The 26648-nt window shown below is 41.8% G+C and overlaps 1 protein-coding gene across 1 annotated transcript; it reads right to left on the bottom strand.

The window, feature by feature from the left end:
• Window positions 1–3497: 3497 nt before the first annotated feature.
• On the bottom strand, window positions 3498–22160 carry ZNF628 (zinc finger protein 628). Its single transcript, XM_089659105.1, has 2 exons — window positions 22012–22160; window positions 3498–16265 (listed from the first exon to the last, which is right to left on the bottom strand). The coding sequence occupies exons 1-2, from the start codon at window positions 22056–22058 to the stop codon at window positions 12974–12976; spliced, it is 3339 nt and encodes a 1112-aa protein (XP_089515231.1). The 5' UTR covers window positions 22059–22160; the 3' UTR covers window positions 3498–12973.
• Window positions 22161–26648: the final 4488 nt, after the last annotated feature.

Raw genomic sequence — 26648 nt, 5'->3', positions numbered from 1 at the left:
TTAAAGCAAGGTTAGGTTATAAAAAAATATTTCAAGCTTAGAACATCTCGCAGAGCACTGTTCAATCCATCATCCAAAAATGGAAAGAGTACGGCACAACTGCAAACCTATCAAGACATGGTCGTCCACCTAAACTGACATGCCGGGCAAGGAGAGCATTAATCAGAGAATCAGCCAAGAGGCCCATGGGAACTCTGGAGGAGCTGCAGTGATCCACAGCTCAGGTGGAAGAATCTGTCCACAGGACTATTAGTTGTGCACTCCACAAATCTAGCCTCTATGGAAGAGTGGCAAGAAGAAAGCCATTGTTGAAAGAAAGCCAAAAGAAGTCCCGTTTGCAGTTTTCGAGAACCCATGTGAGGGACACAACAAACATGTGGAAGAAAGTGCTCTGGTCAGATGAGACCAAAACTGAACTTTTTGGCCTAAAAGCAAACTGCTATGTGTGGCAGACAACTAACACTGCACATTACCCTGAACACACCACCCCCACTATGAAATATGGTGGTGGCAGCATCATGTTGTGGGGATGCTTTCCTTCAGCAGAGACAGGGAAGCTGGTCAGAGTTGATGGGAAGATGGATGAAGCCAAATACAGGACAATCTTAGAAGAAAACCTGTTAGAATCTGCAAAAGACTTGAGACTGGGGCAGAGGTTCACCTTCCAGCAGGACAACAACCCTAAACATACAGCCAGAGCTACAATGGAATGGTTTAGATCAAAACATATTCATGTGTTAGAATGGCCCAGTCAAAGTCCAGACCAAAATCCAATTGAGAATCTGTGGCAAGACTAGAAAATTGCTGTTCACAGACGCTCTCCATCCAATCTGACAGAGCTTGAGCGATTCTGCAAAGAAGAATGGGCAAAAATTTCACTCTCTAGATGTGCAAAGCTGTTAGAGACATCCCCAAAAAGACTTGCAGCTGTGATTGCAACGAAAGGGGGTTCTACAAAGTATTGACTCCGGGGGGCTGAATACAAATGCACACAACACTTTTCAGATATTTATAAGAAATTTTGAAAACCATTTCTCATTTTCCCTCCACTTCACAATTATGTGCCACTTTGTGTTGGTTTATCACAAAAAATACATTTATGTTTTTGGTTGTAACATGACAAAATGTGGGGTATCAAGGCATTGTATATTTTGCCTCCCTGGTTCCTGCCCCAAACAACATGCTAATGACATTTTTTAACCACTTGCCCTCCAGAGGATTTACCCCCCTTCCTGACCAGGCCAATTTTTGTGTTACAGTGCCCCGTTACTTTAACTGACAATAGCGCTATCATGCAACGCTGCACCCAAATTCAATTTACGTCCTTTTTTCCCATGAATTGAGCTTTATTTGGGTGGTATTTGATCGCCTGTACTTTTTTAAATTTTTTTGTGCTATGAAAAAAAAAAGACTGACAATTCTGAGAAAAAAATATATTTTTGACTTTTTGCTATTAACCACTAGCCTACATGGCACTTATACCCCCTTCCTGCCCAGGCCAATTTCCAGCTTTCAGCGCTGTCGCACTTTGAATGACAATTGCGTGGTCATGCAACACTGTACCCATATGAAATTTTTATCATTTTTTTTGTGACAGATAGAGCTTTATTTTGGTGGTATTTAATCACCTCTGGGTTTTTTTATTTTTTCTTAAACAAACCAAAAACCACTGAAAAAACTTAGTTTTTGTTAAAAAATGTTGTAAATAAGTGATTTTTCTCATTCACTGATGTGCGCTTATGAGGCTGCAGTGATGGGCACTGATAGGCTGTACTGATGGACACTGATAGGTGGCACTGATGAGGAGGCTCTGGTAGGTGGCATTGATGGGCATTGGCAGGCATCACTGATGGGCACTGAAAGGCAGCACTCATATATGGCACTGATAGGTGGCACTGACTGGCACTGTTGGGCAGCACTGATGCACACTGATAGGTGGCAATGACAGGCGGCACTGATTGGCAGCACTGATAGGTGGCACTGATGGGTGACACTGAAAGGCAGCTCAGATGGGCACTGATATGTGGCATTGATGTGCACTGGAATGTGGCATTGATGTGGCACTGGCAGGTGGCATGGATGAGCACTGACAGCTGGCACTGATGGAAACTGAAAAGTGGCACTGCTGGGGCTACACATATCATCAGGGCACACTGATGTCCCCTCTCCTCAGCGTGACAGCTTGTGAGGAGAGAAATGCCGATAACCGGCATTTCCCTATTTACATGTGATCAGCTGTGATTGGAAACAGCTGATCACATGACCGAGCAGACATCTTAGGCTCTTTCTGTGGATCGGTGATCCGCTGTGTCTGAGGGACACAGCGCACCTCTGATCGCCGCGAGCACCCGGAGCCGCGCATGTGCGGTTAGAATGGGAGGACGTCATATCACGTCCTTCCTCCCAGAACGAGAGAACCGCCTTGCGCCCTTCACTGTACTATATGGTGGGCGGGAGGCGGTTAAACATGTCCAGTAAAAAAATGTAAAAAATCTAATTTCGTCATAAATTTAGGCCAAAATTTATTCTGCGACATGTCTTTGCTAAAAAAATATTTTTTTTTTTACTAGTAATGGTGGCGATCAGTGACTTATAGCGGGATTACGGCGGGCATTCTGACACTGTGTGTACCTGACTTGGTGTCACTGACATCCTCAATGACAGTAATACAGTGATCAGTGCTAATAAAAAGCACTGACACTGTACTAATGGCACTGGGCAGGAAGGGGTTGACATGAGGGGCAATCAAAAAATTAACTGTGTGCTGTTTTACTAGGGGCTGTGTTAATGCTTCACTGTAAGCACAGCCATGCAAAGCAGTGTGCATGAGCTGACAGGAGAACTGTTTTGTTTACTAGCAGTTCTCTCTCCCTCCCATCGGAGATGCATGGCAATCACTGGGCACCGGCGAGTAATCACTGGCCAGGACCCAGTGATTGACAGCTGCGGCCGCGAATGGTGGCACGGGCAGGGCACGCTTGTGCGCCCCCCACCCAGGAAATGAAAAATTGCATATATATACATGATTTTGCACACCCGTGCTACCCTGTAGCAGTATTTCTGCTATAGGACAGACAAGAAGCGATTAATTAAACCTTTTTGTTTTCATGACATGCAGGAGTTACGCAAAGATCTAAATGCCTTGATGGGTAAAAGTCAGTATGGAGAAGTGGGCATACCTAGGCAGACTGCATTTGCCTGTAGAGTGTCCTAGGTAACCCCCTAAGTATGATTCTGGGCCTCCATGACTGAAAGAACTGAAATTCAGTGAATGAAAAGGGTGAACCAAGGACAGACTGTGGAGGAAACAGCTAATGATAGCAGGCTCTATCTGACTTGCTGCAGCTTCTAATACACACTGTAAAATTACAGTAAGCAATTCCAGCGCAGGAGAGCAACCTGTACAACTGTGCAAGACTGAATGGAAGGCCGGAGTTCAGCTTTGATATTACAGTACCACAACTCTGATTTATAAATGTAAACTGGGAAAAAAAAAATACTCAACACTTAATACTTTAATAGTAATACCTAAACAAAACAGGTTACTTTGTGCATTACAATCTTACACAATCTGACCGAATCTTTACATCAGTACATTGCAAAAAGTATTTTATAAACACGTTGTTCTACTGACATTGCATCCGTAAGCCTTTGAGATCTGACACCGGACTGAAATGCACATTATTAAAAAAAGAAAAGCATTGTAATTTGAAAAGGCATCCTGACAAATGTAAATAAAGAGAAGGTTATCACATACCTGGGTATCAGAGAGCTGGGATTGTTTCTGGTCTTGCAGCCAACTGTAAGCTGAACCAATGCCTATGAGGAATATCCTATTCATTTAGCCAGAGGTAATGCCATTGCTCAGGCAAAATAGAGGAAAGAAACATGTAAACGTACCCATACAAGGGCACAAAAACATGCATCCAAAAATAGAATGTTTTTTCAACTATCTGTATTTGATTGTGCTGAACACCAATGTTCTGATGTTCTGCCGTGTCTGCATTCCAGTGTTTTGTTAAGTTATTACAGAAAACACGTACTGAGGGATTAAAGGCAAAGTTCACCTAACAAATGCACATATATTCAATATTTTCAATATTTTTGTATTTACTTTATACATTTTGTGTTATTTTATTTTTGCATAGAAGCCTGCGAAGCTTTGCAATGAACACAAGTGCAATGCCAGACACCTGCAGACTATTCCTCCAGCTCCCAACCAATACCAAGGGCTTTGAAAGGTGGAGGAAGTGTCAATGGGTGAGTGTGGTAATCGCCGCATGCTAGTGAGAAACGCTAGTCCGTCTGCCATGGTGACAGACGGACTTGTAGTTCATCAATTAACAGATCTCACTCATACAGCCACACTGTTTTTAAAAGTGACAGCAGCTGGAGGAAAGGAACCCCCCCTTAGGCTGTCAACATGCTGTACCCTAAAAAGTTTACCCTTTATAGGGTACAGCATGTTGACAGCCTAAGGGGGGGTTCCTTTCCTCCAGCTGCTGTCACATGATCATGTTGCAAAAAGTGGAGATAACCTCTATAGGATCATTTCAACTTTGTAAAGAAAAAAAAAAAATTATAAATGCACATCTTTTTGCAAGTAAAAAAAAAGTGCATTTATTATTTTCTAGGAGGCTGCAAAGCATTGCACCCACAATCATCAGATCGCTGGTGCAATACAGGACTCCTGCAGGCTGTCATTGTAAGCTGATGCTCGTATGGGCAGCCAGTTACACAATGATTGTTAGAAACAATGAACTACGCTCATTAGCGTCCTGGTAATTTATTAAGAACTACAAGCTCACAGCTGCAAAGGATGTCGGTACTTGTAGTTCTCTCATTCATAGAACTCTGTGAATGAATGAAGCGACAGGGTGGGCAGAGCCCTGCTGCATGGCCGTGTTTTCTTTTTGTGACAACAAGTTTGGGAAGAAGATCAAGGGCTCACTGTCACTAGAGGCAGGGGGTCTGTGAGAGTATAAAAATGGGTGAAACATGTTCCTGAAGGTGAACTTACCCTTTAAGCTGGCCATACAGTCCTAGTTTTTTTTTTTGCATTCAGCCAGTGGGCTAAACAAAAAAAAAACAATAACAAATTTCTCTATCCACATTTCAGTTGGTGTATGGCCACCTTTACAGAGGCTTTAATTGTTTAACTACTTCTTCTTAAAGTATAAGGCCTCATCCGCACTAGGCTCCTCAGAATGCTGTTCTCCTGACAGGAGAAAAGCAGCATTAAAACACTGCTTTTTCAAAAAGCTGCTTTTTCAAACGTGGTTAAGTGCATTCAGGCGTGTCAAGGATTTGGTTGTTTATTCATTTCCTTGGCCAGAATATTATTCCAGCCTTTAAAATCAATAAACGCTCAAGTGCTAAACTCGCCTTTTGTTTAGGCATGTTTAGATGCTTTTAGATGCGTTCAGCATTTTTTTCTGCCCAAATGTTCCTCTCCTGGATGTGATTGTGTTGTGTTCAGATTTCTGCCTCTAAACTCCTATGTGTGCATGGACAAAGGCTAACATACAGGACCATATAGGGCCTTTAAAATGGGCATTTGACAGCTGCAGTCTGCATGAGGCTTAACTTGCCTGGTAGTCATACTCATCCAATGGCTTCAATACATTGTAATGCACTAGCTCCAAGCATGCATGATCTTAAGACTTCACTCTGACTTTCTAATCTGCAAGCTTGTTCTCAGTAATGCTGGCCACACATGTACGGATTTCTTTTGGCCAGCAAATCCAAACGATTCCTTTAGCCATGCTAACAGATGAACCAATCAACCTGCTGGGCTATTGTATTCTGGCACTCGGCACTGCCAGCTGTCACAATATCCAAGCATAACCTGCAACTGATTGTATGCAGGTGAAGTTTGGATAACAATTTTCCAAAAGTCCTTGGACAAAAGTTGATTGCACAATTAACTTGTTGAACAGAGCGGTGCCAGGAGGGCCATTCACTGCGAGAAATTCTCTTCCTCAGTCCTCATCCACTGAGCACAGGCTGTCATGGACACACCCACCCCTCGAAGGGGGAGAGGGAGTCATCACATTGATCTGGGCTCATAGGAGAATCCAACAGAGGATGGCATCTAATGGGAGTAAACTTGTGGTAAAAAAAATATTTATCATTGCGGTAGACTTGCTGAAATAAAAAATATGCAGATTTTGCTGCAATAGTCGCTTTCTCTACAGCAACGTCCCCTCCTCCATAGACATCATCAGTCCTCTTCCACTGAGCATAGGCTATCATGGATACACCCACCCCTCTAAGGGGGAGTCATCACATTGATCTGGGCTCATAGGAGAATGCAGCAGAGGATGGCATCTAATGGGAGTAAACCTGTGGTAAAAAAATATTTATCATTGCGGTAGACTTGCTGAAATAAAAAATATGCAGATTGTGCTGCAATAGTCGCTTTCTCTACAGCAACATCCCCTCCTCCATGGACATCATCAGTCCTTTTCCACTGAGCACAGGCTGTCATGGACACACCTCCACCCCTGGGGTATGGGGAAAGCGAATCATCACATGGTCCTGGGCTCATGGGAGAGTGCTGCAGAGGATGGCATCCAATGGAAGTAAACTTTGTGCTAAAACAAATTCTTTACAAGTTACCACTACATACAGTAATGCAGGAACCACAGTGAGGTACCATTCATTTCAAAAGGTGCCATTTACTTACAATGGCAACACAACAAACTGATGCAGTGGCAGCCAAAAAAGTGGTTAGGTGCATTTTGTTTGCTGGATTTTTTAAATTGTTTTTGCAAAAATTCAAATCTAGTGTGTTCGGTGGGGATGCCAGCCAATCCAAAATGAACAGACAGCCTTAAACTCCAACCTGCAACAAGGTCCTCCAGGGCTGCAAGGGCTAAATGCTTGCTCAAGCTGAGCATGCATGGGTCAGTTTTATTTGATCAGCCAATTAGTTAACATTGGTTCAGCAAACAAGATGGCTGTTTACACCGTATATAGGTAACACATCATCTCTTCTTAACCCATAAAGCACATCATACTGCATTGTAAGTGCATAGAATAGGTCACTTTTCCCACTTGGAAAATTCAAATCAGACCTGAAAACTTAAATATATCTGTCAGTGCAAGCAATATTCCAATGTTGTCAGCATTTTGCTAGATCTTGCTCAGCTTACTTAGTGCTGGAATTATTATTATCATTTTTTTTTTTAAAAGCTGGAAGTATATATTTACTCCCATATTTACAGAAAGGTGCATGCATGTGCGGTCATATTAGATGACACCAGGGAATAGAGGGGAAGAAAGACATTAGTCCTCCTCCAGGAAAGTGCTAGAAAATATTTTGCTAAAGACTCAAAATTGATCACAGTAGTATCTAACAGAATTCTGCTAAGCATGATAGCTTTACTACGTCATTTATTCACACTACGCTAAATTTTCTGATAAATATTGGTAGAGCCAATCAGATTTTCTTCACATTCCTTAGGACTCATTCACACAGGCATAGACAACGCTGTGTACAGCATATAGTTTGTATGCATCTGTACACAGCAATATAGAAGGCTATGGGCCCATTCAGTCAGCTGCACTGAGCGGCAGAAAAAAAAAAAGAGGACAAAGCTGCTTCCAGGACCATATTTCACGCATGGAAACATTTGTGCTAAGATTTACATGCACCTTATTGGCTTCCTCTGCTGCTCCGGGGCAAATTGTCAATATCAACATGTGGCCAGCAGTGTTGCCACCATTGATTACACTCTATTGATGCTTACATATTGTAATTAATGTGGTGACTGTCCATGCATTGAATGACCCAAGCCAGTTGTTCATGAATTTATAAATGGCTGAAGGTCGGTCAGTCCACACAATATGAATGACCTATTTTGGCTCCTTTCAGATGGGGTGGATTCCATTCGAATCAGCATGGGATCAGGTCACAGATCTCCTGCTGATTGGAGCAGAGCAGGTGGATGACAGGTCCATGTCTGCTCAGTTGATGCAGAACGGACACAGACAGAGTGCCCTCTGCTCTACTGGTGGCCAGAAGTAAACAGATACTGCTGTCCCCGTACACCCAACTACCCTCCAATCTGATCTGCCTAAACAGAAGAGGATGGATACCCTTCCATTTTTATTTTCATTAGCGGAACAGATCGAACCTGGAGGGAGGCGGGTGTAAATGGACACAAGTCCATTTACACTCGCCTGTCTATAGGAATGAATGAACCTTCCAATTAGGTCCACCTGAAAAACTGACAGACGAACCTGAACGGATCACCAGTGTGAAAGGGGCCTTAGATCAGCGTATAATCGTCAACTGTTTGTAAACATTGTACAAACCTTATATGTGTACAGTGTGCGGACAAAGTTTTACACAGGATCTTGCGCAAATACATCCAGGTCCTATAAATGAGGCCTTAAAGTGACTGGTAAATAAAATACTTTTAAATAGCAAATGTACCTTAGGCCTTGTTCACACAAGCGGACTACAGCATACACCCAAATGAGGGCTGTCTTTGCCTGTACAGTGAAGCTCAGGTCAATTAGGGCACAGCAGCTGCTGGCCCCACACCACAACTGTGAAATTTGGAGCAGCGGCTGTGTCAGTGCAGCCTCTGCATATAATATGTCAACAGCACACCAATGGGCCCAAAGGTTTATTCAGCGATCATAGTTATAGAAGCAAAATTTCAGAGACTCACAGGACCCCTTCATCAGTGGTCACATGCCTGATAAAGGGGTCCTACGAGGCACCGAAACACTGCTTCTGTAACCAAGATGTGAAAGCTGAATAAAGCTTGGGACCCATTCTGGAGATCACTGGTGTGTTGGTGACATACTTTCTGCTCTGAATATTTTTTGGTTTCCAGCCACTGGTCACTGCAGCAACCACTTACATTTATAGCCATTTTTCAGGAACACCTACATTGAGAATATTGCGTTTGAACTAGTGCAGCCTCTGCATCCCAACTGACATCAATGAGGCTGCCTGCACAGGGATGCACAAAACACCTGTGCATCCCTATGCAAGCAAACATGGCCCTTATGCGGGTATATGCTGTAGTACACCCCTATGAATAAGGCCTTACCTGCAAAAAGGAGCCTAAATACGAGGGGTCTTCAAAAAGTTTCTATACATTTCTATACACTATATTGCCAAAAGTATTGGGCCACCTGCCTTTACACGCACATGAACTTAGTCCGTAGGGTTCAATATTGAGTTGGCCCACCCTTTGCAGCTATAACAGCTTCAACTCTTCTGGGAAGGCCGTCCACAAGGTTTAGGAGGGTGTCTATGGGAAGGTTTGACCATTCTTCCAGAAGTGCATTTGTGAGGTCAGGCACTGATGTCGGAGGAGAAGGTCTGGCTCACAGTCTCCGCTCTAATTCATCCCAAAGGTGTTCTATCGGGTTAAGGTCAGGACTCTGTGCAGTCCAGTCAAGTTTACTAAAACTGGAGAACTCAGAATCTGGTGCGGCTTTGCATCGTAAGCAATCAGCTTCTAACTTCAGCTTGTTCAATTAAGCTTTGGCAATAAAACCTGGAAACTGATTGGTTTCTATGCAGAGTTGTACCAGATTTTACACTCTCCAGTTTTAGTAAATAACCCCCCATGTGTCAAAATGATCAGCTGATCCAGATGACTGATTTTTTTTCCCTAAAATTATCCTGTAAATTCTGAACTTGGTTCTCCCCTTCCCACCTCCAAATCATCCCCACTGCTCAAAGATGTCACCCATTATGAGAAAGGACAAAAAAAAAAAAGGCTTGAGAGGCAGGAATGGGGCCAAGGTCGACAAGGATTAGATATTTATATTCACTTCAGCTGCTGATATTTTTAGATTTATGGATCATAAGGTTTTCACTAAAGGTAACCTCTATTTATGCATTTGCTCATTTTGAATTTTAAAGGACCAGTAAACCTAAAATAAAACATAAATAATGTAAAATACCATTTGTGTAAAGATTATTTTCAGTCTAGCTGAAAGGTGACAGCAATAATAATGAGGTTGAATGAATGATGGTTCAATGTCATTTTATATACAGTTAGTGCTTAGTGTCGTTGTTTGGAGGATAGACATATGGGAGCTGACACTTGTTAGGCCCCTTTCACACAAAGGGTTCGATAATTTCCACCTGTTTCTTAGGCAGACCTCACTGGACAGTCTATTCACCCCTATGGACAGGCCTTCCTACCTCCGATCTAATCCAGTCTGCTAACAAAAAAAAAACAGAAGGGGATCCGTTCTCCTCTGTCTCGTAGGATTGGAAGGTAATCTTGTGTAAAGGGACAGCAAAGTCCATTTACCACCAACTGCCCATAGAGCAGATCGGACTCTGTCCGTGTCCAATCTGCAGAAACTGTGCAGCCACAGACCTGTCATCTGCCTGCTCTGCTCTGATCAGTGGATAGATCCCCTGCTGATCTCAACAGGGTCCGTCCCGTGTAAAAGAGGCCTAATAGTACTGGCTTTAGGCTGTTAGCTGATCCCCTGTTGATCTCAATAGAGTCCATCCCGTGTGAAAGGGGCCTAACAGTGCCGGCTCTGGCCTGTTAGCTTCACCACCAAGTGAGCCAGTGACTTGGAACAAGTATGTTGGATGGGAGTTCCGACTTTCCAGCCTTCATTGACTACATGCTTGTTCCAGGTCATTGCCTCACTAGGTTTCAAAGCCAGGATTAGGATTGCCTGAACGTATGAAAATTGGCACCTGCAGCTCTTGGATTTCTATCCTCACAAGTTTACTTTAAGATATTTAAAATGTATTTACATTTGCTAAAGAGTATCTATAATATCAAAGGATAAAATTTAACTGGTACCCACTGCAACAAACTTCTATTTTTTTTTTTTAAAGACCTGGAATTTGACTTCTTCCCCTTCTCTGCTCCTCTCAGGCCAGGTTCACACTATCATAGACAGCTGCCGGAGTGCTTTACCACTCTGCCAGGTGTCTGTTTCTGGCTGTGGCAGGAGGCAGTGTGGTGTCCGGTTCAACGTGTCACATGGTTGCCCCTTTTTTTACAAACTTTATTTGAAGTGTACAAAACACTTCATTCATGCTGCTGTACAATCCATGCAATCCTGTATGGGGTGCTATGATAAAATGCAGCATGTTTGCATTTTATCACAGCACCCTGCGGCGCAGCTATGGGCTGCATTGCAGTGTGAATGGGACACACAGGAAACATTTGTTTTCTGTATGTCCATGCATTGACCATGTTTTAAAAGTGCCATAACATGCAGGTCAACGCAGTAGCGTGAATTGGCCCTCAATTTTTATGTCTGAGTTGCCAATCACAAGGCCTGAGCATTGTCAAGCAGAAGAATAACTAACATTGTGACCTGACAAGCGCTTATGAAAATGGTGAAAATTAAATTTGCTGCTTTATAAACAGGCCCCATAATGTATGGTCGGTAGGTGAAGGTAAGCTAAGGCTCCAGATCATTTTTTTTACATTTTTGCTTTAAAGCAGATCCTATTTTCTAAGTTAAAACTTGTTCTACTATGGTATTATTAGGATAAGAGCAGTCACAGAAAGGTCCTATCTGGAGTATTACATTCATGCCTGGTTTTTAAGAGGCACAAGAGCTACATAAACTTTTTTTCCGATGCCAATATGGCAGCATATTACCACCTGGTTGGTGCCAGCAAAGGAAAATTGCGATAAGTATTACACACAAATATTTCCAATTTCTTTCTCCCTCCAAAAGGTTTGTTGCGCTACATGCAGATTTTAAAATTATAGCATATGGAAACCCAAAAACAAAACTGTCATATATTGCAGCTTACTATTCCTTAGATGTGCTGGTTGCATTTTTTTTTCTTTATTCAAGTAAAGTACATTTTCTGCAAGTACAGACAAAGCCTTTTTTTCTTAACAGATCCTGTTCTGAACTCTTAAGCCCCTTTCACATGGGGCAGACTCTAATTTAATCAGTAGGTCCCCTGCTGATCAGAACAGATAACAGGTCCCTGTCTGCTCAGTAAACTGATATGGACACAGCCTGCTCTGCTCTATTGGTGGTTGGTGTAAATGTAGTCCACTGTCCGTTTACACCTGACTGCCCTCCGATCTGATTTGCGTAGACAGATCCCCTTCCGTTTTTGTTTTTTTTTTTTATTGGACCGGAACAAACTGAAGGTAGTCGTGTATAAACAGACACCCGCTAGTTCATAGGGGTGAATTGAGGTTCCGATCAGGTCCACCTGAAAACTGACAGGAGACCTGATTGTAACTGGATCGTGTGAAAAGAGGCCTTAAACAATGGTGTCTGCTCTCCAAACAAATTTCTATGAACTACACAGCCCCTCCTAACACAACTCCCTGTTGTAACAGAGTAGAGTACAGGGGGAGTTTTTTGTAGTCCTGCCCTAGGGTGACAATTCTACTCCTCCACAGATATGGTACAGAGTGCGAGTGTAGCCATCGAAGGACAGGAAGTGTGTTACTGGCAGAACTCATGAACATATCTAGGCTGGTGAACATATCTAAGCCAGGGTTTCTGAACCAGGGTTCCGTTGAATCCTAGGTTTCCTCCAGAGATTGCTAGGGGTTCCTTTAGCTATGGGCAGTTTCTGCCTCTCAGATAAGTTCCCACTAACATTATTCCCAATGTCCATAAGTGTAGGGAGCATTCTTCCCACTGACCATCAAACTAAAGTATCATGAGTTGTAGGTATAATAACTTTTAGCAGGAGTTCTCTGAGAACAAAAAGTTATTTCCTCTGTTGAAAAGGTTGTGAAAGGCTGATCTAAAGACTGGTAAACAGCAATAGATTAATTTTTTTGGGTTTAAATACACTTTCAATTTGAAAATCTGAGAATTTACATTTAATGGCCCTTTATAATGAGAAATAATCAGTGCTATTACAAAATTAACTGATAATGGTGTAACACAAATGTCCTGATTTCAAAATCTGCAGTCAATTACCTTATAAAGCAAATAAGGAGTAGAACAGGCACTGCTGTAATTCTGAGAAGCTACATTAAAATGTATGGACAAGCTGTACTTTTGGGGCAGCCTGGACAATCCGAATAAATGGCAATACATGCTGTAATCCCTGAACAGAATTCTTTTGGACTAGCTGGATTGTCTGAACGTTCTGGTTCCCGGCACCAACCGTTTGTATATTCTGGAGACCCTGAAACTTTTGAACGGTTTGTAGGCCATGGCTAGAAGGTACAGTTCTCAGCTGCATGTTTTGTGGTAGCTGGACGGTGTTGTGGCTCTGAATGTTGGGTAACAGTTGAAGCTGGTTCTGCCCAGCCTGCAAACCTTGGAGATTTTCAACCATGTGCAGATTCGGATCGTTCTGGAAGTTATCCACCAGTTGAAGGGTCTGTTCTCCTTGAGAACTCTGGATAATAAAGACCTTTTGACATTCTGGAGCAGTGGTGGCAGGTTCTTGTATATTAGACATGGCTTGAATTTGGACATTAGAAACATCTTGTATGCCCTGAATATTTTCCACTCCCTGCACGCACAACCGTGTCTGCTCCCCATCAGCATTTTGCAAGACAAGGACATTCTGCAAGCCTTCTTCTGTTTGAAGGGTTTCAAAGTGGACATCCTGAACTTCCTCCATGGACTGCAAGTTTTCTACACTCTCCGTAGAGCTTAGGAGTTCCTCTCCTGGAGAATTCTGTACAACGATCAAGTTCTGACTTTCCTGCAAACTAGAGACACTCTGTGGCTCTGGAAGTGTTTGAATGTGAATATCTGAAAGATGTGTTGTGTTAGGACTTGTCTGAAGGTGCACATTCGATAGTTCTTGATGAATATGCACATTAGCAATGTTTGGAGAGCTGGATACAGTTTGAATGGTGGACATGTCATCTGCTTTTATTTGTATGTTAGACACTTCCTGAGCAACAGGCAAACTTTGAATAGTTAAGTCTTGTGTACTGGGTAGTTGTTGGATCTGTATGTTTGCAGTCTTCGGTGCAGATGGAATAGCATTCATATGCATTGTTGGCAGCTGCAGATGACTTTGATCTGTCACATTCTGCAAGACGAATATATTCTGACCCACAGGTAGTGTCTGAGCTCGGGGAAAGCCTTGAATAGCCTGTATTTGAAGAGGCTGCAGGTTAGGAACTGCTTGGCTTGTGTTGGGCATAATAAGAATGTTTTTGTTAGGACTAGTGAAATTACTGAGAGCGTTAGAAGTTTTTACTTTGGGTTTCTTTCGCAAAACCTTATTCTGTGGAGCTCTTTGATGTGCATTGCTTTGTATTGCAACCAAGTTCGAAGTACTGGGTGCTACAGCAACCTTATGCTGAGGATGCAAGACTTGTGAAGAAGGCAGAAGGATAAACTTAGGAGTGTTTTGTTGTGGTACCTGTACCAGGAAAAAGGTTTGTGAATTTAAGGTACTAGGTTGGTTGCAGACTTCAACATTGAGCGTGGTTGGTAGGTCGGGCACAATTTGTACCTTCTGAGTTGCAGGCAAAGCTTGACCATTTGGAGTAGCTAGACTCTGTGCGGCAGACTCACAGTCTCCACCGCTGTTTATGGAATGGGTGCGCAGATGTCTCTGAAGATAAGAAGACATGACAAAACCTTTGCCGCAAATGGTGCACCTGTAAGGTCGGTCGCTTGAGTGTGTGCGTTGATGTAACTGCAAATTTGAAGAGTGTGTGAATGTCTTGTCACATTTTTCACATTTGTAAGGCTTTTCTCCTGTGTGGGTTCTCTCATGCTGACGTAGATTGGAAGTCTGCGTGAAGGTCTTGCCGCACATAACACAGGCAAATGGGCGTTCCCCCGTGTGGAGCTGCCTATGGCGGCGCAGGCAAGAAGTGTTTTTGAAGGACTTTCCACACTCTGTACAACTGTAAGGCCTTTCCCCTGTATGGAGCCGTAAATGGTACTGATAATGCGAGGACCACTTAAATGTAAGGCCACACTCAGCACACTTGAATGCCCTGACACCTGTGTGAACTCGCTGGTGTATAGACAAAAGGGAAGAGCGCTTGAAAGCTTTCCCGCACTCTGAACACTTATAAGGGCGCTCTCCAGTATGGTCCCTCATGTGGTAGCGCAGTCCCGAGGAGCCTTTAAAAGCTTTATTACAGTCTGTACATTTGTATGGCCGTTCAACCGTCTCAGCAGGTGTGGCAGTGGTAAAGGGAGGAATGATCTCAATTGTCTGTGGGCAGGTCACCTCCGCTTCTGTCTGGATGAGCTGTTGCTCCTCCGTGTGAGTTCTCTGGTGCATCAGCAGGTTGGAGAGCTGCACAAATGTCTTTTCACAGATGGAGCATTTATAAGGCCTTTCGTTAGAGTGTGTATATTGGTGGCGGGACAACCCTGAGGCATTTTTAAAAGTCTTATCACATAATGTGCAAGAATAGCTCTGCTCCTCGGCATGGCTCTGCTGATGCTCAAGAAGCATCTCCTCGCTCTTGAAGGTCAAGTCACAAGTGCCACACTTATAAAGCATCTCCACCGTCTCTATTTCGCTGGAGGTAGTCAGGAACACTTCAGCATCTGTTTGTACAAACGTCTGTTCAATTGTGTGAGTCTGCAGGTGCTTCTGCAGGAATGCATCTGAAATAAACATTTTGCTGCACAAGTCGCATTTGTGTGTGGGTCCGCTGGTGTGTGTACGCTGGTGAAGGAGCAAGTTAGAAGAATGGGTGAAGGATTTACCACATTCAGAGCACTTGTAAGGCCGCTCCCCCGTGTGGATCCGCTCATGTTGTTTTAAGTTGGTGGACTGCGTAAATGCTTTGCCACACACCGTACACACATAAGGACGCTCTCCCGTGTGAATGTTCCTGTGCCGCCTCAAACTGGAGGAATTCTTAAATGCTTTGTCGCAGATGTTGCATTTATAAGGCCTCTCTCCTGTATGTTGTCTCATGTGGTACTGGTAATGGGAGGACCACTTGAATGCCATTCCACACACATTGCATTTGAACGAGCGAAATCCAGTGTGCACGCTCTGATGGATCTGCAGCAGAGAGGAACGCTTAAAAGCTTTACCGCAGTCTCCACACTTGTAAGGCCTTTCTCCAGTATGGCTTCTCTGGTGATAAAGGAGGGCTGAGGAGCCTTTAAAAGCTTTTGGACACTCTGAGCATTTGTAGGGTCGTTCCCCAGTGTGGGTTCTTTGGTGGTGTATTAATCTTGAAGACCATTTAAAGACTTTCCCACACTCGTGGCACTCATACTGATGACTGCTAGCTTCTGCAGGTTGTACAAGTGGTTGTTGTTGTATGGAAGATGCCTGTACCTCCAGCTCCTGTGCACCCACCATTCTGAAGGATTTGCTAAGAGATAATGAAGACAAGAAATGGGGGTTATTTTCTAGTTGCCACTGACTAAGGACCATTTCACAATAAGTTTTTCTTCTGTTTTTGCCTTACAAAAAGCAGAAGAAAATTGCATAACCATTAAATCCTATGGAACTCTTCACACCAGTCAGTTTAAAAGTCTTGCATGCTGCATTTTTAGTGCATGTTTGATGCGGTAAAAAAAAAATGCAGCTACCCATTGAAATGAATGGAAACTGCAGCAAAAATGCACCAACTGGTCCATGTCATTTTTTCACAGGTGCAGGCTGATGTCAGGCAACCAGAAAATGCACCGGAAATGTGGCAAAAACGTATATGCATTTTTACTGTGTTTCTGCAATAGAGCAGTGTGAAAGCAGCCTAAATTACTAAAGCTGAAATACCAGACAGATCTAAAAAGACTCAAGAGATTACAGATCTGTAATAATTGACGCATCATTAAATTATGGAAGCTTCTGCTGGAAAGTCTTCTTTAAAGTGGAACTTCACCACATAATGAGCATCACAAACCAAAAACGCTGTTAAATTCAGTTTTGATTTTCAAAGCAAACTCCCCCATCTGCAATGTCTCCATGCTTTATTTTGTTGAGAAATCACTTTGAGTAAGGGCAGATGATTCATCTAGCATTTACTTCCTGGAATCCGTGTGGCCTTAGCTCAGTCATGCAGACAGGAGGGTGAGCTTACAGGGATGTTGGATTCCTATCGCCCGACGCCCAGGACACGTATTTCCGGGCGCCGGGCAGGTAGTTTCTTTCTACTTTTAGCTCTGCTGCGGGCAAAGCAGCAGGGCTCACCTGTTAGGTGGAAGCACTTGGCGGCAGCGCTGCTGCCGATTGCTTCCACACAATGCCAGCCTCTCCGGGTCTCCGTTGAGAGATTGTAATGCAATCCCCGGGAAAGTATGTATTATGTTGCAATGTGCACCACATTACATTCAATGGAGCAGGGGGGAGACATGCAGGGCCTTTTAGACCTTGGATGTCTCAAAGAGAACCTGTCACCAAAAATCATCACATATGTGATGAAAAAAAAAAGTATAAAAAAAGTTTTTTTTTTATTGTAAAAAATGAGTTAAACCCAAGCACATACCATCCCAAAAAAATATTGAGGCCCCCACCCCAACATATACGCATGTACAAACGTAAAAGCACACGCTGGGGCACATACGCATGAAACCGTCGATTGCGATACACATGTCACATATCGCCGCGCACGCCAGAATGAGAGCAATAATTCTAGTACCAGACCTCCTCCATAACACTAAACTGGTGACCCTTTAAAGGAGCTTTAAAAGTGTCCACCTATAGAAAATATAGGGTACTGAAGTTCGTCGCCATTTCACAAGCGCGCACAAATGTAAGGTTTGACAAGTTGGATATCTATTTACTCACTGCATCCTCATCTTTTTTATATTTTACAAAAAAATAGGGTAATTTATTGCTTTTTTGTGCCCTAAAATTAAGTTACTTGTATTTTTTACTAAAATTTTTCCGTAAAATCTTGCAACATAAAAAATTGGAACTACCACTATTTTATCCTCTAGGGTCTCTGCTTTCAGAAAATATATAATGTTTGGGGGGTATTGTGTAATCTCCAGGTCTAAAATGATTTTTTAAACGTGTGCAAAAAACGCAAAAACGTCTCTGGCAGTCCCCGGGTGTGGTTCTGGAGACAGGCAGGGAGGGGAGGAGGAGATAAACAGCACAATGTTAAAAATATTACACGTTTAAGTCGCCATAAAGCCTCTCTTGTTTTTAAAAGCCCCAGACATTCCTAAAATCACCTCCAATTTAAATACGGTTTTGGTTAAAAAAAAATTTCTTTTTCATCTGGACAAGTAGATTGTCATGAGGGACAAGTAGATTGGGACACCGATTTAGTCCCTGGACAAGTAGTTTTTTCAAAAATTTCCACACCCCTGAGCTTAGCTGAGAAAGCCCCTGCTTCCCTCCTGGAATGTATGACATCATTTGCCTAGACCTTTAAACCAGGAAGTAACTGAAGAAATGTAAAAAAAAAAAGTTTGAAAGAAGTAAATATGACAGGGGTGCTTAACCTTTTGAAAAGCGAAAATGCCACATAAGTGATTAGTTAACCAGTTGTGGTCCACAATAAAATGAAATGTTTCACAATTAAATTTTTTTTTTTTGAATAGCATAATAAACATTTTACTCCTGCAGTCGCTGAATGCCAGTGGGAGGAAGAGGAGAAGTTGGCTTTCAGCAGTTGCAGGAGGAAAATGGAGAGGATCAGTTCTTATATACCTCTTAATCAATCAAATTCCTTTTTTATACTCCCACAAAAAGTCACACTTTCTCCCTAGAAAGTATACAAACTCACATAACCTTTTTGTGATAACCATAAATTAAGTATAATAAATTCATATAATCAAAACTAAAAATAAAATAAAAATCGATAAAAATATGTGAATTGTGTCCAAAAACATTTTTTAAATAGTAATTGTGTCCAATGTCCAAATCCCAATTTTCCACCTTGATGCAGTTAGAAGAAAATCAATCCTAGATATTCTGAAATACCTCAAAATAAAAGAAAAGAAAAACCATAGTGCATTATCTTTTACATATATAACACTCCACTCAGTGCTCAACACAAAAATCACTCTTAAATTGAGCAAAAAAAAAAAAAAAAAAAACTTATACAAATATTCTTTTAATTTATATAAAATTCAAACCCAAAAAGTGAAAACTCCGTGATCACTATATAACCACACACTTTGTGATCAACCACTTCAATTCCAAAAAAACACTCTGTGCACAACCCCTAGTAAATAGTGATACTAGGTACTAGTACCCTTTTTTATTCCAGCCACAAATGATACCAGGTACTATTACCCTCTTATAGTTGTTTTCAGGCATGGGCTATCAAAAGTACTCCTTCCTTTCCAATGCTTTACTTTAAGGGCAATCCTCCACTATCCTCATGAAAATAAACAGGCTCTTAGGCAGAATCCATAATAAAGGAACAAATTTAATCCAAATTTACATAAAAGAAAGCAGAAGCCGGATTCTGCTTTCTTTTATGTAAGTTTGGATTAAATTTGTTCCTTTAATATGGATTCTGCCTAAGAGCCTGTTTATTTTCATGAGGATATTGGAGGATTGCCCTTGAAGTAAAGCATTGGAAAGGAAGGAGTACTTTTGATAGCCCATGCCTGAAAACAACTATAAGAGGGTAATAGTACCTGGTATCATTTGTGGCTGGAATAAAAAAGGGTACTAGTACCTAGTATCACTATTCACTAGGGGTTGTGCACAGAGCGTTTTTTTTGGAATTGAAGTGGTTGATCACAAAGTGTGTGGTTATATAGTGATCACAGAGTTTTCACTTTTTGGGTTTGAATTTTATATAAATTAAAAGAATATTTGTATAAGTTTTTTTTTTTTTTTTTTTGCACAATTTAAGAGTGATTTTTGTGTTGAGCACTGAGTGGAGTGTTATATATGTAAAAGATAATGCACTATGGTTTTTCTTTTCTTTTATTTTGAGGTATTTCAGAATATCTAGGATTGATTTCCTTCTAACTGCATCAAGGTGGAAAATTGAGATTTGGACATTGGACACAATTACTATTTAAAAAAAATTTTTGGACACAATTCACATATTTTTATCGATTTTTATTTTATTTTATGTTTTGATTATATGAATTTATTATACTTAATTTATGGTTATCACAAAAAGGTTATGTGAGACAGTTCATATATACGCCGCCCCTCCTGCCCAAGTGTAAGACAGAATGTGACAGGGAGGCCGCACGGGCCCCCTGGAGCATGGGGCGGGGTCGCCATTACAACCCCTGACGCCATGTCAGTGATTGAGGGGGTGTGGTAAAAAAACATTCGCCTCCCAAACTGCAAATGTAAGTGAACCCTTACTGTTCTGAGTCCACTATAAGGCTGCTTTCACACTGATGTGCTGCAGTTTACCTGTACAGCAGTTGCAGCTGTGGCTTTCCTCTGGGTTAGCTGCACTTTGCCATAGGCTATTAGAACTTGTGGGTGTGCTGAACGTTCTGACACTTCCTGCATTCAGTTTTTGGTCATGGGCCACATCTAAGGGTCACAGGTTGAGCACCCCTGAAATATGATATACTTTCCTATCTATTTACTAATGTTTGCAACATAAGGAGTAAAATTAGTCCACGTTGACTGAGAGGGTGAAGTTTCGCTTTAAGGTGTATGTATAATCAAAACTCCTTATTGTTTTGGATAGAGTAGGAAAGTATTATATTTATATACCTGGACCTGTTTAAAGTGGAACTTTACCCATAACAACTTGATAAAAAATGATGTTCTTTAGCAAGGAACAGACATTCCACAATAATAAATCTGCTACCAAAATTAGTGTGTGCTGTAAATTGCCTCTAGCATTGTTCCTGTTTCTTCTTGCTGGAGGCCTTGCTGAAGCCAGAGCCCCCAAGAAGCAGTAATTCTTTAGGCTGTCAGCAGACCGGCCTCTACAAATTTAGGACAGCATCGAAAAATAGAGAGCAACTGAGTATGTGCAGAGCAGGGTGAGACAGTGTGTTACTGGATTTTAAACTGGATTTTAGTACAGACACTTATTTTAAAGTGGTTGTAAAGGCTGAAGGTTTTTTAAAAGACCTTCCCTGTGAAGTGGTCCCCTAAAGCCCCCCTAATACTCACCTAAGCCCCCTCTTGATCCAGCAATATGCACTGGAGTATAGGCTATCCCGGAACTCCCTCTCCTCATTGGCTCCCGCTGCTGTCAATCACAGCCAGTAGGTCAATAAGAAGAGAGAGGAGGCAGGACCAAGTTGTGGCTCCGTGTGTGAATGGACACACGTAGCAGAGGCATGGGAGCACGCCTACTCGGGTGCCCCCATATCAAGCTACTTGCACCCAACAGGAGGGAGGGACCAGGAGCACTGGTGGGGGACCCCAGAACAGGATTATCGGGGCTGCTCTGTGCAAAGCCATTGTACAGAGCAGGTAAGTATTACATGTTTGTTATTAAAGATTAAAAAAAATTATGCCTTTAGTATAACTAATGTTTTGCACAGCTATACATGCAAAAGGTGCAAGCCTGAAGTGATCTATCAGGACTTCATTTTCTGACTAAAGTTCTATTTTATAGAAATTTCCCCCTACTTCTTGTTCTGGAGAAAGTAGGAAGAAATCTCTGCACACTGAGGGGTAATTGTGTATCCTTTCCTTCTACTTTACAGCTCATTCACACTCTGCATGCTTGTTCACATGCATTCTTAATGTGTATGTGTTTCATTTGTGGCGCATCTTTTAGGCATTATTTTTTATTTTTTTTACCAAGTTGTATTTACATGTGTTTGTGTAGGGCTCAACAAATCCCAAGCGCCAGGTCGCCATGGCAACTAGAAATTGCACCCTGGGCTTTTGTCAGCCCATTCACTAGTGCAGGGATGCACACCCTTGTCAGGTAACAGCATTCGGGTGATTCCGTTGCTGCCTGACTGCTTCCAGACACGCGGGTAACCCTACAGAAAATATAGCGTACTGAAGATCGTCACCATTTCACAGGAAAATGCAAATTTAAGGTTTGATATGTTGGGTATATATTTACTTGGTGCAACCTTATCTTTTAACCTCCCTGGCGGTATTCCTGAGTGTAGCTCGGGGTAAAGTTTCAGTACCAAAAGCGGTAACCCCGAGCTACACTCGGGCTTACCATGCGGCGTTGCTCAGGGATTCCCTACAGTGCTTACCTTGTCCTTCGCTCCCACGATGTGTCCCCTGCAGAGTCCCCGTCCATCTCCTCCGGCCGATGCCGGCATCCGGCTTCCGTGTTCAGGTCCCTGTGACGTCGGGACGTATGGGGCCCGGAACCGGCGGCAAATTTGAAAGTTTTAAAAAATGTCATTTTTTTTAAAAACGATTATTACATAGCAAAACATTGCTGTTTCAAAGCATTTCACATACATTTTGTCCCTACTGCTTTGTCCTGTGCCCTACCTGCATTTTGACTGTTCTTTCTGCCTGGAAACTGGGAAAAGTCCATGGCGTCCAAAAAGCGTTTCTTTAGGTCAAAATCAGTTTTAAACCGGCTGGAGAACAGCGATAGTAAATCAGAACCACTTGCAGAATTGAGTGATAATGATTTGTGGGGAAATTCGTCATCAAACAAAACGATTTTGCGACTTTGCTCAGTGATGTGCGAACTTGGCGCTATATTTCAAATTTCAGTGTTTTTGGTTTGATTATATTATTGAATTAAATTTATTATTATATTATTATTTTTTATGATTATTTATTAAATTATAATTTATGATTTCGTGGTTCAAGTTTTATCATATCCGGAATGTTTACTAGATTCTTGTTCGGACAGATTTCAGTGAGTTATTCCTAAAAATGACAGGCCTATAATAAAAAAACTACATATTTCCATGCTTTCCATGCTAAATTACCGCTTTCAGCACCAAAAATCTGAAATAATCATACCACCAGGGAGGTTAAATTTTACCAATGGGTAATTTATTGCGGTTTTGTGCCCTAAACTTAACTTTAGTGTTTTTTTACTGAAATTTCCTAGACCTTTGCGGTAATATCATGTGACATCCCTTGAAATTACCTAGTGAGAAAGCCGTCTCATTCGGTAGCCTTGTAACTGAATGAGACAGCTGTCTGATTTTTAAATGAACAAAAAAAAATAAAAGCCTTAAATGACTTATACTCATGGAAGAAAAATATATTTAGAAATATATGTCAGTATATTTGGGAAGAATATTTTTAAAATATATTTGAAACGCTACAGTTTTGGCCATATTCAATATATTTAAAAAATCTGAAGAATATATTTTTTAAAATATATATTTTTAAATATACTAATCAAATTTTTTTAACATATAAAAAAGTTATTTTAACATATATTTTTTTTCTGCTATTCTGAACAGAAAATAAAGCTTTGTTAGCTAAACAAAACTGGCTCCTAACTTTTTTAGCTGGCTCCTAGATTCAACGCAAATTTGTCAAGCCTTGTTTGTTGCATTTGCATGCCACAAGATGCAGTATGGTGTACTTTTTTCTTTTACATGCATATGAATGGTGTAAACTCAGCTCAGCAAAATACATTCATTTTTCTGGCATATGCGTTTGTACTGCATTCAACTGCATCTGGTGTACACAAGCCCTTTAAATAGATCTCTGGGAATTTCATTACTTTTATAAATGTGCTGGCTTATAATAGGTTAAGTCCAGTGAGGTGTATGCCATGTAGTCTTCCTTCTTATTTACATTTTTCTGGTGCAAATATCCCTGTACTTTCAGTGTTCTGGAGCTGGTCCTTCAGGCCTCTGATACAGAGTATTGTGCAGCTGCTCTGCCTGCCCCTTCTTTCCTCTTACCCAATCATGGAAAGCTTTTTATTATACGAATCAATTCACAAAATACAAACCCTTCTGTGAATGGCCAGTGGAGGGGAAGAGTGGGCTGTCACACAGCAGCCCCCTCTTTTCTGTCAGTGCCTGTGGAGTATAGCAATAGCTGCACTCCCAACTCAATAAAAATATAAATAAAAGATGGAAGTCCAAGAGGGCACCTACACCTAATTGGAATTAAAGTATAACTAAAGGCAAAACTTTGTTTTTATTAGTATTGGATAGACTGGAGATGGATTAGAACACTTGTCAGATTTTTTTGTTGCTGTCTGTGTCCCCATTAGGGAGATTCACTCTATTTGTCATGATATCATCCAAAATGAAAGAAGATCCCACAATTTGGGTTGACCCCAGAACAGTTCTGGTGACAACAAAGAATCCCCTAACTTTGTAGGAATATACTCTCACTTCCTGTTGTAGCTATGGGATAGGAAATTAATGTAAATTTCCCTAATGGGACACAGATGGCAAAAAAATAAATACTATATCCAAAATAAAGACAAATGTGTTGCTTTGTTAACCCCTTCATTCCTCAGGGTAACACAAATCTTAACGCCTAAGCAAAATTATGCAACTTTGACATGTGTTAGCAAAATCGTATATATATCATCACAACTACTTTGTGAATCCAGGTGGATTATACCTTGTTTTTTTCAGGACAAATTGTACTTTCATTTGGTGGCAAATAGTAATGGATATCTCCTGATTATTTTTCAATATCAAAGGAAAACTGGCCCAAAATAGTTAAAAAAAACATTTTTTTTTAAACGTAGCTGTATATTTCTTACTACTACAGGGATGTTGAATTTATATTGCCCAACGCCCGGGACATGTAGTTCCAGGCGCCGGGCAGGTATTTTTCTTAAACCTTCAGCCCTGCTGCGGGCAAGCATTCGGGTGGCAGCGCTGCCACCGATTGCTTCCACACAGTGCCAGCCTCTCCCCCCCCCCCAGTGTGAACCTCCCCCCGCCCACTATCTTCCAGGCTCTGCTTGCCCATCTGCTCGGGACCAGCTCACTGCCGTCAGCTACAGCGGAGGGAGGAGAGCGGACACATCCCCTCCCCTTCTTGTCCTGACCCAGCAGTGATGCTATGATGTCACTTCCGGGTCCCCATTGAGAGAAAGAATGCAATGCAGTGCGATGTGCATTCAGTGTAGTACAGGGGAGACATCCAGGGTCTTTTAGAGCTTGGATGTCTCAATAAAGAGAACCTGTCACCAAAAATGATCACATACCACCATTTTATTCTCTAGGATCTCTGAATTCATAAAATATATCATGTTTGAGGGTTTTATGTAATCTTCAGGCCTAAAATGATTTTTTTTTAATCTTGTGCAAAAAATGGCGCTGGCAGGGAAACAGATAAAAGATAAGTCCGACACTCCCCTTTCCTGACGAGCACCCAATCGGTGCTCATTACACTGCAAGGTCTCTCTGCTCCCTGCTAGTCCCCGAGTGCGGAGACGGGAAGGGAAGGGAGGAGGGGATAAACAGCGCAGTGTTAAAAATGTTACACATTTAAGTCCCCATAAAACCCCTTTTGTTTTTAAAACAGTCCTAAAATCACCTCCAATTTAAATATGGTTTTGGTTCAAATGTATTTTTTTGTTAGATTGGGGCACCGATTTAGTCCCTGGACAAGTAGTTTTTTAAAAAATTTCCACACCCCTGTACTACCATAACCAACCACCAAATAACAACCCAAAATCATTTCTCCTGCTCCTGACGATTGCAGCAATACCACATGTGTGTATGTTAGTTGTTGTACCTGTAGCACAGCCCAGAAACCGTAGTGCACAATTTGCTTCTTTTTTTTTATCCTGCCACTGACACTAACTTAAACATAAAAAAAAATCCTGACCAAAAAAAAATAATACTGTCCTTGACCCTGACCCAAGCACTAACCTAGATCAAAGCTTGATCAAGGTATTTCTATTTATTTTTTTATTATTATTATTTTGTTTATTTATATATTTTTTAACACTTTTTTCCCCTCTCTGAAAGGACAGAGAGAGATACAATGTATCTCTCTCCATTCAGAGAGAGAAAACGGGGGGGGGTGGACTTCACAGTGACTGATCATTGTGATAGCCAATCAGAGGCTATCACAGCGATCATGTGACCTGGAATCGAGAGTTCCTGGTCCCGATCGTTAGAACGGGACCCAGAGCTCTCACTGACACTCCGGTTGTGCTGGAAGTGTGCGTGCATTTTTTAGCTTTTATTTTTGGTCCCATAGACTTGCATGGAAGTGCCTGTAAACATACGTTTCACGGGTTATTACGCTCATCCTATAGAACTGCTCTTTTCTGTAATATGTCTGAAAAAAAGTTCAAAATAATCCGATTTAATGGTAATGCGTTTTTCTTCCCTTTTAATGCAAAAATGGATCAGTGTGAAAGCAGCCTTATCCCACTGGGAAGCTGTCAAATGCAGCGGAGGCATTCCCTGTCCAGCAGCGATAGGTATACGCACCCCTTACAAACAGGCAGCTGCAGGGTGGGGAATGCCTTGACTAAGATTGGCTGTCTGCTATGACAACTGTCAGACTCTGAAGACGTCTAAGCTCCAGCCCAACCTTTTCCTTGCATTTTCCCTTCAGATTTAGAGCAACTGCACTTTCAGTGCATTACCAAGAGCACTTGCGGTGCACAGCTTATTTGCCTTTAGTAAATCAACCCCTATGTGTGATAAATATGCTGAAAGAAGCTCCCGCACCTCTTCGGGCGATGAGAATGCGTGCGTGCTTTTTTTTTTGCTGTGCAACAAAATGCGCATTTCCTAGCTGAGCTTGGGGTGCCATTAACAAATAATGTACAAGTGTTTTTTTGAGCATTCCGGGAATGCATAAATGTGTGCAGATGTGACTGGAGCCTTAAACAGTTTGGAATGCCAGGGAAGGGCACCCACCCGCCCCAGCATCCCATTCACGTCTGTGTGTTGTGCAAATGCATGTGTTTCATGCA

This window comes from Staurois parvus, unplaced genomic scaffold, assembly GCF_062004578.1.
Source record: "Staurois parvus isolate SC_StPar_1 unplaced genomic scaffold, SC_StPar_1.0 ptg001132l, whole genome shotgun sequence".
In the NCBI taxonomy this organism is placed as follows: domain Eukaryota; kingdom Metazoa; phylum Chordata; class Amphibia; order Anura; family Ranidae; genus Staurois; species Staurois parvus.
The sequence above is the reverse complement of the archived record's forward strand: the minus strand, read 5'-3'. Positions and strand labels throughout refer to the sequence as shown.